The sequence below is a fragment of the Bactrocera neohumeralis genome, chromosome 4 (assembly GCF_024586455.1).
Source record: "Bactrocera neohumeralis isolate Rockhampton chromosome 4, APGP_CSIRO_Bneo_wtdbg2-racon-allhic-juicebox.fasta_v2, whole genome shotgun sequence".
Taxonomy (NCBI): Eukaryota; Metazoa; Arthropoda; class Insecta; order Diptera; family Tephritidae; genus Bactrocera; species Bactrocera neohumeralis.
The window spans coordinates 63,402,400-63,414,966 of NC_065921.1; the positions used below are offsets into that span (position 1 = coordinate 63,402,400).

The 12,567-nt window shown below is 38.3% G+C and overlaps 1 protein-coding gene across 5 annotated transcripts in view; it reads right to left on the reverse strand.

Moving 5' to 3' along the window:
• Nucleotides 1-4,946: 4,946 nt before the first annotated feature.
• LOC126756425 (bcl-2-related ovarian killer protein) overlaps nucleotides 4,947-12,567 on the reverse strand; it is a 46,493-nt gene continuing 38,872 nt past the window's right edge. For all 5 annotated transcript variants that reach the window (XM_050469489.1, XM_050469488.1, XM_050469490.1 and 2 more), the window contains 4 exons: nucleotides 7,317-7,555; nucleotides 7,102-7,248; nucleotides 6,734-7,042; nucleotides 4,947-5,256 (listed from right to left, as the gene is read on the reverse strand). In XM_050469489.1, the coding sequence (XP_050325446.1) occupies nucleotides 5,092-5,256; nucleotides 6,734-7,042; nucleotides 7,102-7,248; nucleotides 7,317-7,547 (852 nt within the window). In that variant the 5' untranslated portion in view covers nucleotides 7,548-7,555 and the 3' untranslated portion in view covers nucleotides 4,947-5,091. The remainder of the gene's footprint in view (nucleotides 5,257-6,733; nucleotides 7,043-7,101; nucleotides 7,249-7,316; nucleotides 7,556-12,567) is intronic.

A 12,567-nucleotide genomic window follows, 5' to 3' on the forward strand; every position in this document is an offset into this window, starting at 1 on the left:
CTCTTTTATTGGCCAAAACTGAAGGCTTCTATGCGATTGCTTCTTTCTGACGGTCCAATTGTTGACAGTAAATGTTTGGTCGCTAGGAAGCAGCTCACATAAATAAAGTAGCTGTAAAAAATAAAAAATCAGTGCGATTTTGATAATCCTGCGTCAGGTGACGTCCGTTTGTGGCCTCTTCTGGCCGTTCGAAAATTGTCAATCAAAAACTAGTTAAAAGCTAAAATTGTCCGGAAGTTTCTATTACAGGCCGAAGTAAGTGTAAAAAGACAATTAAAATTTGCGAAGATCGTGCAGATTGGCCAACTGGTAAATGGCGAAACATTTTGCAATACAATGGGTGCCTTACGCAATTAAATATACCACAATTTTAAGTTAAACCGTGTTATCATACACAGTGTTAAATATGCCCCTTCCTTGGGTGTTTCAACAAGATAAGAAAGACATATCGAAGCAGAAAAGGAATTCTTCTTCTTCTTCTTAATTGGCGTAGACACCGCTTACGCGATTATAGCCGAGTTAACAACAGCGCGCCAGTCGTTTCTCTTTTTCGCTACGCGGCGCCAATTGGATATTCCAAGCGTAGCCAGGTCCTTCTCCACTTGGTCCTTCCAACGGAGTGAAGGTCTTCCTCTTCCTCTGCTTCTCCCGGCGGGTACAGCGTCGAATACTTTCAGAGCTGGAGTGTTTTCGTCCATTCGGACAACATGACCTAGCCAGCGTAGCCGCTGTCTTTTAATTCGCTGAACTATGTCAATGTCGTCGTATATCTCGTACAGCTCATCGTTCCATCGAATGCGATGTTCGCCGTGGCCAACGCGCAAAGGACCATAAATCTTTCGCAGAACTTTTCTCTCGAAAACTCGCAACGTCGACTCATCAGTTGTTGACATCGTCCAAGCCTCTGCACCATATAGCAGGACGGGAATTATGAGCGACTTATAGAGTTTGGCTTTTGTTCGTCGAGAGAGGACTTTACTTTTCAATTGCCTACTCAGTCTGAAGTAGCACCTGTTGGCAAGAGCAATCCTGCGTTGGATTTCCAGGCTGACATTGTTGGTGGTGTTAATACTGGTTCCTAAATAGACGAAACTATCTACAACTTCAAAGTTATGACTGTCAACAGTGACGTGAGTGCCAAGTCGCGAGTGCGACGACTGTTTGTTTGATGACAGGAGATATTTCGTCTTGCCCTCGTTCACTGCCAGACCCATTTGTTTTGCTTCCTTGTCTAGTCTGGAGAAAGCAGAACTAACGGCGCGGGTGTTAAGGCCGATGATATCAATATCATCAGCATACGCCAGCAGCTGTACACTCTTATAAAAGATGGTACCTTCTCTACTAAGTTCTGCAGCTCGAACTATTTTCTCCAGAAGCAGGTTGAAAAAGTCACACGATAGGGAATCGCCTTGTCTGAAACCTCGTTTGGTATCGAACGGCTCGGAGAGGTCCTTCCCGATTCTGACGGAGCTCTTCGTGTTGCTCAACGTCAGTTTACACAGCCGTATTAGTTTTGCGGGGATACCAAATTCAGACATCGCGGCATAGAGGCAGTTCCTTTTCGTGCTGTCGAAAGCAGCTTTGAAATCGACGAAGAGGTGGTGTGTGTCGATTCTCCTTTCACGGGTCTTTTCCAAGATTTGGCGCATGGTGAATATCTGGTCGGTTGTTGATTTTCCAGGTCTAAAGCCACACTGATAAGGTCCAATCAGTTTGTTGACTGTGGGCTTTAATCTTTCACACAATACGCTCGATAGAACCTTATATGCGATGTTGAGGAGGCTAATCCCACGGTAGTTGGCGCAGATTGTGGGGTCTCCTTTTTTATGGATTGGGCATAGCACACTTAAATTCCAATCGTTGGGCATGCTTTCGTCCGACCATATTTTACAAAGAAGCTGATGCATGCTCCTTATCAGTTCTTCGCCGCCGTGTTTGAATAGCTCGGCCGGTAATCCATCGGCCCCCGCCGCTTTGTTGTTCTTCAGGCGGGTAATTGCTATTCGAACTTCTTCATGGTCGGGCAATGGGACGTCTGCTCCATCGTCATCGATTGGGGAATCGGGTTCGCCTTCTCCTGGCGTTGTGCATTCTGTGCCATTCAGCAAGTTGGAGAAGTGTTCCCTCCATAATTTAAGTATGCTCTGGGCATCGGTCACTAGATCACCTTTGGGGGTTCTACAAGAGTATGCTCCGGTCTTGAAACCTTCTGTAAGCCGCCGCATTTTTTCGTAGAATTTTCGAGCATTATCCCTGTCGGCCAGCTTATCAAGCTCTTCATACTCACGCATTTCGGCCTCTTTCTTTTTCTGTCTGCAGATGCGTCTCGCTTCCCTCTTCAATTCTCGGTATCTATCCCATCCCGCACGTGTAGTGGTCGATCGTAACGTTACGAGGTAGGCAGCCTGTTTTCTCTCCGCTGCGACACGGCACTCCTCGTCGTTCCAGTTGTTCTTTTGTACTTTCCGAAAACCAATGGTTTCAGATGCAGCTGTACGTAAGGAGTTTGAAATGCCGTCCCACAGTTCCCTTATACCGAGTTGTTGATGAGTGCTCTCAGAGAGCAGGAGTGCAAGCCGAGTAGAAAAACGTTCGGCAGTCTGTTGTGATTGCAGCTTCTCGACGTCGAACCTTCCTTGTGTTTGTTGGCGTGCGTTTTTCGCTGCACAGAGGCGGGTGCGAATCTTGGCTGCAACAAGATAGTGGTCCGAGTCGATGTTAGGACCTCGGAGCGCACGCACATCTAAAACACTGGAGACGTGTCTTCCGTCTATCACAACATGATCGATCTGGTTGGTAGTTTTTCGATCCGGAGACAGCCAGGTAGCTTGATGAATTTTTTTGTGCTGGAATCTAGTACTACAGATAACCATATTTCGGGCCCCGGCGAAGTCGATCAGCCTCAACCCATTTGGGGATGTTTCCTCGTGGAGGCTGAATTTACCGACCGTAGTGCCAAAGATACCTTCTTTGCCCACCCTGGCGTTAAAGTCGCCAATCACGATTTTGACATCGTGGCGGGGGCATCTCTCATAAGTGCGTTCCAAGCACTCATAAAAGGCATCTTTGGTCACATCGTCCTTCTCATCCGTCGGAGCGTGGGCGCAGATCAGCGATATGTTGAAGAACCTCGCTTTGATGCGGATTGTGGCTAGACGTTCATTCACCGGAGTGAATGATAGTACTCGGCGACGGAGTCTCTCTCCCACCACGAATCCCACACCAAACTTGCGCTCCTTTATATGGCCACTGTAGTAAATGTCACAAGGACCTACTCGTCTCTGTCCTTGTCCCGTCCATCGCATTTCTTGGACGACGGTGATGTCAGCCTTTATTTTTGCGAGGACATCAACCAGCTGGGCAGCGGCACCTTCCCAATTAAGGGTCCGGACATTCCAGGTGCATGCCCTCAAATCGTAGTCCTTATTCCGTTTGCCATGGTCGTCATCAAAAGGGGGGTCTCTCATCCGAGGCTGTTTCAACTTTTTCATTGGGGTAGGCTTTTTACGTGGCGGGTCCCAAGCCCAGCGCACAACCCTATGTAGGGGATGTTTCGCCTTCTCACTTTAGCTCACCTTCGAACGGATGGCTTAGGCTACCCAGAGGATACTTGGTCAAAGACCGGAAGTCGTGAGCTGATTGAGTCATATGTAAAAGAATCGTTTCTGGCCACTCCCAAGTGAATGGCGATCAGAGAACTTTCCTCACTTGCGTGAACTTCTACACATGACCCCATCCTCCAAAAACTAGTTAAAAGCTAAAATTGTCCGGAAGTTTCTATTACAGGCCGAAGTAAGTGTAAAAAGACAATTAAAATTTGCGAAGATCGTGCAGATTGGCCAGCTGGTAAGCTGGCAATACAATGGGTGCCTTACGCAATTAAATATACCAGAATTTTAAGTTAAACCGTGTTATCATACACAGTGTTAAATATGCCCCTTCCTTGGGTGTTTCAACAAGATAAGAAACACATATCGAAGCAGAAAAGGAATTGTTCAGGTAAAATGGTATCGAAGTTTTGAGTTGGTCTTCGCAATCGCCAAACCTTGATTCAATATAAAATTTCTGGTGAGAGTTTCGAGTGGCTCCAAAAGGCTAAAATCCATCCAATAAAGAGGATCTTTGGAGGCTAGTGAAGGACGCATGGCTGTTGTCTGTAAGAATTTAGTGTATTCCATGCCCAGAACCATTATTAAAAATATCACACCAAAAACAAAAAAAAAACAATAAAAACGTTAACTTCGGCTGCACCGAACCTAATATACCCTTCACAGGTGCATTTCTTTTAGTAACTATGTGTCCAATTTGTATGGAAGCTAGATGCTATAGTAATCCGATCTGAACAATTTTTCGGAGATTATATTGTTGCATTAGAAAATAATCTATACCAAATTTCGTGAATATATCTTTTCAAATGCAAAAGTTTCCATACTAGATTCCGATCGTTCAGTATGTACAGCAGCTATATGCTATAGTAAGCCGATCTGAACAATTTCTTCGTATATTACATTATTATCTTAGAAAATGACCTTTTGTGAAGACACATTGTCAAATGTGAATGCTTTCCATACAATAACTTGATTCCGATCGTTCAGTTTGTATGACAGCTATATATTATAGTGGTCCGATATCGGCATTTTCGACAAATGAGCACCTTCTTGAAGAGAAAATGACTTTACAAAATTTCAAAACGATATCTTAAAAACTGAGGGACTAGTTCCTATATATATAGACAGATAGATGGACAGACGGACAGACAGACATTTCTAAATCGACTCAGCTCAACATACTGATCATTTATATATATACTTCATAGGGTCTTCGACGCTTCCTTCTGGGTGTTACCAACTTCGTGGCAAACTTTATATACCCTGTTCACGGTATAATTAATTTAAAATATATATACATATGTCATTTGACAACATTTTATGCCATAAAAAATAGTGTTTACAAAACCAAATAATTAAATTTATTTATCTCTTGCTAAAACAATATTATCTAATATTTTTGTACAATTAAAACTAAATTAGTGAAGTATGGGCACAAACTCGTACATAAAAATAGGAAATTACGTAGCTACATATAACTGAGCTATGATGTCAGGCGATGATACACTTTTGGTACTATATAGAAAAATATAAATCTTAACAGCATATATAAGACAAATAAACCGAAAATGCAGCCGATAATGATGGTCGTCCATTCCAATGGGCTAAAATTACTTGTCACCGGCAATACGTGTGTGTTGAGGCCAAGCTGCAAATGGAAGAAAAGAAAGAAATTATTGAAAGCATTAGTGTTGGATAAATATAAGTAGCATAATGTTTCATTGAATATTGATGGGTAGAAGATGGCGATCTATATATGGCCGATATATAAAACAAACCCCAACAGTTTTCTAGTATTGTTGGCATAAAAGCTGTGCTCTGGGTATTTACTATATGTATAATAGAACTGTGTAAATATCGGGTAGTCTAGAATATAAGATTTTATATAATATATTATATAAATTTTTGAATACATATATCAGATATATTGAAATTAATACGAAAAGTAAATTAAACCTTTATTAAAAAATCATTATATTTGCATTAAATTACTTATATTGTCTTTTGTTTAAAAACTTCTTACTATTTTAAAGACAATTTTGTTATGAAACTCTCATTGAAATTCACGTCCGTATTGGTGAAAAACTGGGAATCACACAGCAGAGCAGGAATAATGGGAACTCCTCTCTCACTGGAAGTGAGAGAACAATTGCTAAACGTCAAAACCACCTAAATTTTGACAGTTGACTGCATTGGGGAGGTTTTGACGTTTAGCAATTGGAAACGAGCGATGGCCAGATCGAAATCTTACCAAAAAAATATGTAAACGGAGGAATTTGTTGCCGCTGTTCAAGATCGCTATTAAAAATTTAAAACAATGAAAATCAAAGAAAATGCGAAATTTAAATATATTTCATGAAACGTTTTGTAATTTGATGCATAATAGAAATCATTTTCTATTACAAATGATTAAAAACATTCATTAATTGACAACTAACAGGCTTAATTCACCTTATTAAGTATTGAAAGATCGAAAGTCAGTTGTTTTAATATATCATAAAATCATAAAAAAGATTTAAGTGGTTTCGCCATATATTAAAAGTCCAATATATAATAATTTGCAATCGTAATAAACGTTGGGCGTTTTAATTTAAATGCCCAAAAATTCTTATTTTGTTCGATGTGGCCACAATGGAAAATGTTATAAAAAACGCTTATTTTGAGGCGCTCTCACGCTGGAATAAGTTGGGCATCCCATTATCCCTGCAGCAGAGTCATTCGCCAAAGACATACATATATTCATAGGGATCTTCTGCCAACCGCGCTGATGTGAATGGAGTGGCGTTGACCATAATTTCTCTTCAAAGCCGGCCCGCTTCAGAACGGTCAACCCATTCAAACTTACACAAAACGAGATACAGGGGAGAAATAACGTGTGCGAAATTTCAGACCATATCTAAAAACGTGATAGATCGCATATACATATAGGCAGGAGGACAGATGCGCAATGGACTAAATTTATTAAATCCGATTTTAACTCATTAAATATTCCTCAAGTATTTGTGAAACAAACAGGTAAACGGTTCTAATCGACTTTTAGTTTAAAATAACCAGGTAAAACTCCTATTTGAAGCTATCTTGAAGAATTTAAACGGTAGTTGTGTTAAATATTATGAAGCACTTACCCAACCGCCATTTTCATTGATCCACGACACTAATTCATCTTCAATCACCTCCGACACACCATCAACCAATTTGGGTACATATTCGGGATGACCTTGACGCACGAAATCTACGGAAAGTCCACCGGCAATTGCAAATAGGGATATAACTTTACTCCATGTGATTTCAGAACGAAACAGATCACGACCTACGGCACCTAACAGTAATGTAATCGTTTCGGCTGAATGAAATTCGCCGCTTGGTGCACGACAAATTTGCCTTGCAACACCAGTGTAGATACGCGGGTGCATGCGCTCTAACTCGTCACCGAGCTATCAAAGGAAACATGTGAGGAGTATATAGGCAAAGTATGTCAATAGAATCCACTTACCACCATCACAGCTGGGAATACCTCTCGCACTATCTCCATCGAAGGAGTGCCGAGTACACTACGTATGCGTTGAAAGCCCAACTTTTTATTGAACAATCCAGAACGACGCAGGCGTCTTCGTATGTACTGACCGCATATGCATCGTCCCTATTTGTATTTTGAAACTTTATTTTTAGTGGAAACTTTTACGAGACTATGTGATTTAATACACATACTTGTGATATGATATCCTGTGTGGGTATTTGCGTTGCCTTCCAGCCGATCGTGTAGGACAATTTTCTTGTGACAACATCGCTCACATTGCTCAGGCGTCGACGTGTTATATTCTGATTCACCTCCAATAAAGAGGTAGAGCTTAATGTTGCAGGAAAACTAAATTTACGTCGATTCTGCGCCTGCAGCAGCCGTTCGCCATGCGAGGGAAAGCCAAAGTTATCATTGTTCATGTTTTATACTGCAAAGAAAAAATGCCAATTTTTAAATAAATTTTAAAGGGCTTATTTTTAAATTGAGTTGAAAAATGAGTATTTTTCAGGATTTGTTTTTTCGACCTCTGAGTTATTGATAGTTTTGTGAGAAATGTATTATTTTTAATTTAATTGCCTTTATGTTTTTTAACCCTAATCGCGCTAACCCAACAATTTTAACAGATACAATGTAGAGTGATTCAAAAAAAAATTTTTTTTTTCGTTTGGTACTCGGAAAAATAGGTTCCTAGACCAAAAATATTTTTTGTTCATGTTTAGAGAGGCTTTCTTAGAGGTGTCTAGGAACCTATTTTTCAGAGTACCAAACAAAAAAAAAAATTTTTTTTTGATCCACCTTAATATGCATTGATGTTTGACGATGAATATCTCGTAAACGCTTAACTTAATCGAAAAATCATATGAGACCATTTTTATAGAGCAGTAAATTTCCTACAAAACTGTGAGTTTCATCATTCATAATATTTTTTTTCATTGAGTTATAAAATTCATAAGAAATTAAAAATTTTCCCAAAAATAATCAAACTTTAACTGTTAATATCTTTTAAACGTTTGGGTTTACGAAAAAATCATAATAGACCTTTTTTGTAGAGCATTCAATTTCCTACAAAATCTAAGGAACAAAATATTTTTTTAAGTAGTTGAAGCGAGATATAAATTTTTCTATCTGATAATAAGAAAAAATATAAAACTGTATTTAGGAGGACCTTCCCGTTACAATTAAAAACTCATGTTTGGAGAGGCTTTCTTAGAGGTGTCTAGGAACCTATTTTTCCGAGTACCAAACGAAAAAAAAAATTTTTTTTTTTGAATCACTCTAAGGTACATATACTTAGTACCGGCAATTCAAGTGAGTATAGTAGGTTCCCACAAACTTTCTTTTAATCTTCAAAGGCTTAGCCATGTGTGTATATAGTAGTATTAGCATTTTATACAGTAGTACCACAAATTTGAATAAGTTTTAGATTAAAAAACGCACAATTAAAAATACCAAAATTAAAAAACCTCGGATTTGCATATAATGATCCATATTTTAAGTTTGAATAGAATTTCGGAAGGCGTCTAACTATGCTATTGATCAAATTTGTTCCTTTTTCCATAAGATGCTGATATTTTGCAATTTCGTCAACCCGTTGTTTGTTGATTTCCAAACAGTTACTCATAGTCACAAATGGCTACCAACTACAGATCATTGACTTAACGTAGCCTCACAGAAATGTTCTAAAGGAGAAGAATGTATAGCTATATAAAATTATCAGATCACTAATGAGTAGCTAGCATACGAATAAATAATATCGCAGTTTACAAGTTGTACATTTTTTTGCTTCATAGCTGTTTCAATGTATCCTTTTAATTGGTTGATTTTTATTTTTATTTTTTATAAACTTACAAAGGCGTTCCGATAAGTGCTTATTTTCTTATTGTGTAGTACATTCTCCTAGAGAGCTCCTAATTTTGTCGAGCGTGTTGTTCGGGGACTTTATAAAAATGGGAATAAGCTATATCGGTGATACGACAAAAATCGACTGCCTGGTATTGGCAGACCACTGATCGAAGGTGCGTGCGGAAGCTAAGACAGTAATTTATATATCTCAAAACATTTAACATAAAATATTGGACATAGCAAAGCCTTTAGCGCATTGAGTGCCGCGTTCCACGTTCTACACTTCAGAAAACATGTTAAAACGTGACACCATATCACATTAGTGTTTGACGATGTTTACTTGCAATCTGAAACATTTCCCGTCGTTGCGTAACTGTCGTTGAAACAAGGAACAACCGAAACAGTGGACTTCACCCAACGAACTTGTTTCGAAGAACGTAAGATTATCCTGTCGGCCGAAAAGTTGATGGAACCAGTTTTTTGGGACTCACAAGGTATAATCTACATCGAATACTTGGACAAAGGCACTATACCTCATTTGCAGAATAAAAAAGTACTCTTCCATAATCACATCATACCAGCTCAAACCTCCGCCTCTTTTGCAGATCTCCAGAAAACGTCAATGGTCAATTCTAACCACGTGAAAGTACCCATTATTTGTGGGCTAATTATAATTCAATACTTATTGCACCACCCTCGTACATACTTGTTGTCGTAATGACATTATTACATTGACATACGTTAGACGCTAAAAAAACGCAAACACACGTACAAATGTCAGACGACAAGTGCCGCAAAAGAAATCCGAAAGACAAGTTGCTTTCTTGTTGAGCACACTTGACAAGAGGATAGAAGGTGATGTCATTAAAAATGATACATTGCGAAATTATGAAACTAATGTAAAATAATCATAAATACAACTAATGAATGTACAAAACAAATATCATTAAATGCTGTTTGCCGATTACCATTGTTGTTGTGATTGAAATGCATAGCGCATACCCTTACCGGATGCCTGAGATGTACAAGTCGCTGTGGCGCCCATTTATGGTGACGCAATTCGAGGATTTATCGTGCATTGATTGGTAAAGACGAAAATGGACAACAAATGAATGTTGGCCGGTTGTTGTGGTGCGCGTGCGGCACAGCTGGTGGCATGCAACAGTATCTATGAAAACTATAATGATGACATGACTAAAGCATTATTGGTGCCTACTATTGGCGATTATAGTTGCACATCTACATTTGTATGTGTGTATGTGTGCGTGCAACATACCAATTTAGTAACGCGCTTGCTCTTTTTCAACCTCCGAGGAGCATCGCTTCCAGCCACTTTAGCCTTAAACAGCGCACTGTGCTGCTAGTTCATAAGAGAGCTGTCATTAATGTGTAGTTGTCACTGTAAACGAGATGTCAACGCAAAAGTGATTTGTTTGGTATGCTGCAGTGACAAGTTAAATCATGAAAATTCGTAAATCTCTCAAATACTCGCCAATTTGTATAAGCGAATTCGTGCAAGCATCTTCTAAGTTTTTACTTTGTTAATTAAATATCTTCAGGATTGAAAGAAATAAAGCCGAATATATATGTAACTACATACATATATACCTATGTATATGTCAACTCAAATATATTTTTCTTGAATCACATAAGAAGCAAAGTGATGAATTACAATAGTTTAGTGAGTAGGTAGGGCCTGATTGGTTATTAAAAAACCTCCTAAAGATGGTACAATGACAAAGCTTTGAGGCGACCAATTTCGCTTCTAGCTTGTTCGCCCGGTTGATTGCAGGTATGGGATGCGTGTATTTCAACCTTAATCTTGCGAAAGTTATATAAAAGTGCCGGAATTATTTTAAATATCATCTACATTGGAATCCAACAAAGTTTTTGCATCATCACATGAATGCTAATTAGATAAAAACTGGTTACAACCCCCAATACTTATTTGCAGAAAAAACCCTTCGACATCCAGAAGGTACTATTAAATGCTCAAACAATGTTTTTTTAGGCTGTACTTTGTTCCAAAACTACCGTCGGCATTTTGTTTTTAAACACAGCAAAACATTGACATTGTCTGTTCATGTAAATTTATAGATTCTACTCCCCCTGAAATCGTTTTGTGAGGCTCTTTGAAGAGCAGAATAGACGGCAGCCGTTCAGGGACCATTGACTAGTTGAAGTCTCATTCGTGCTGAAATATATACCGCACGAAGTGCTTTAAAAAGTAATATAAAATTGATAAGATACCGTCATAAGAAATAGCTTTACCAATATTTCGAAAAAAACAGTGTAGAAATACTAATATATTTACAATCAAATCCAATGAGCCTTTTCACGAAAGCATATTTTCTGAAAAATTTAAACCGAATATATATTCTCAATACTAAGAACTTTTCTGATAATAAAAATATTATAAAGAAACTCTTGCATTCTCTATTTATATCATTTTTCGTAACGGTACTACTTGTCATTGAGTTAGAGAAACTAATTAATTTCTGAAATAGATCTTTTCGTAAAAAAGAATATATCAAAATTCTGAAATTTAAATTCAAAACATTCCTGAAGAGTTCTATAGCTTAGCATATAAACACCTTAATTAAAGTACTTTTAAATTTTGATTTGGATTACATTTCTAATTGGAGTTAAAATCAACATTTATTACAGCTCGTGAAATTTCAGAACTTATGGGTATAACTATCGAATGTTTTTTTTAGACGTGTGGTTTTCATTGAGGCAACAATTTTTTTGAAATTGGTCATCTTTACGGTCGTTACTTGATTTTTTCTATGCTTAGTTTGCTTTGCCATTTCATGATGAACAAACTTACTCGGAAACTCTGTTTATAAATTGTGCAAATATATTACCAAAATAAAGATTTAGTATTATCCAGTGTTCGGTCGACATAATTGACTAGCAGCCGGTTCGAGCAAACATACTTACTATATCGGTTTCGCAACATGTTTAATCTATGTAGTAAAAAAGTGAGCATGCTCATAGACACCGTACATTGCCCACCAAAGACGCTATTGCAGTTGTGGAGTAGAGTATATTTAGTTTCGAAGAAGACCCGAATGAGTTCATTCGTCAGAATTACATTTCAAAATCCAACTCGTGCAAGAATTGACGTTGAAAGACCATCAAGCGCGACGTTCGTTGGGTGAATGGGTCTAAATGAGATAGCCACCGATGCCGAGTTTCACAAAAACATTTAGTTTAGCGATGAAGCAAACTTTTGGTTGAATGGGAATGTTAATAAACAAAATTTTCGTTTTTGGATGATAATCCAAAAGCCGTTATTAAGAAGCCGTCACATTCAGAGGTCGGTAATAATGTTACAGTGGCGAACGTTATTGAGCCATCATTATTGACCTACCTGAATTTGAGAGTGTTGATGTTGACTACGTTTGGTTCCAACAAGACGGTGCTACAACATTTTTAAAACATATAGCCAAACTATTATTTTTATAATAAAGTTAAATTCTTCACAACTACATTAAATTAGATGTGTTTTACTTCTTCTTGAAACCCACATGTCTAACAAACACCCTTTAAATGTCATACGCTCCTTAGATGTAATACACTTGTCTCGTCTCT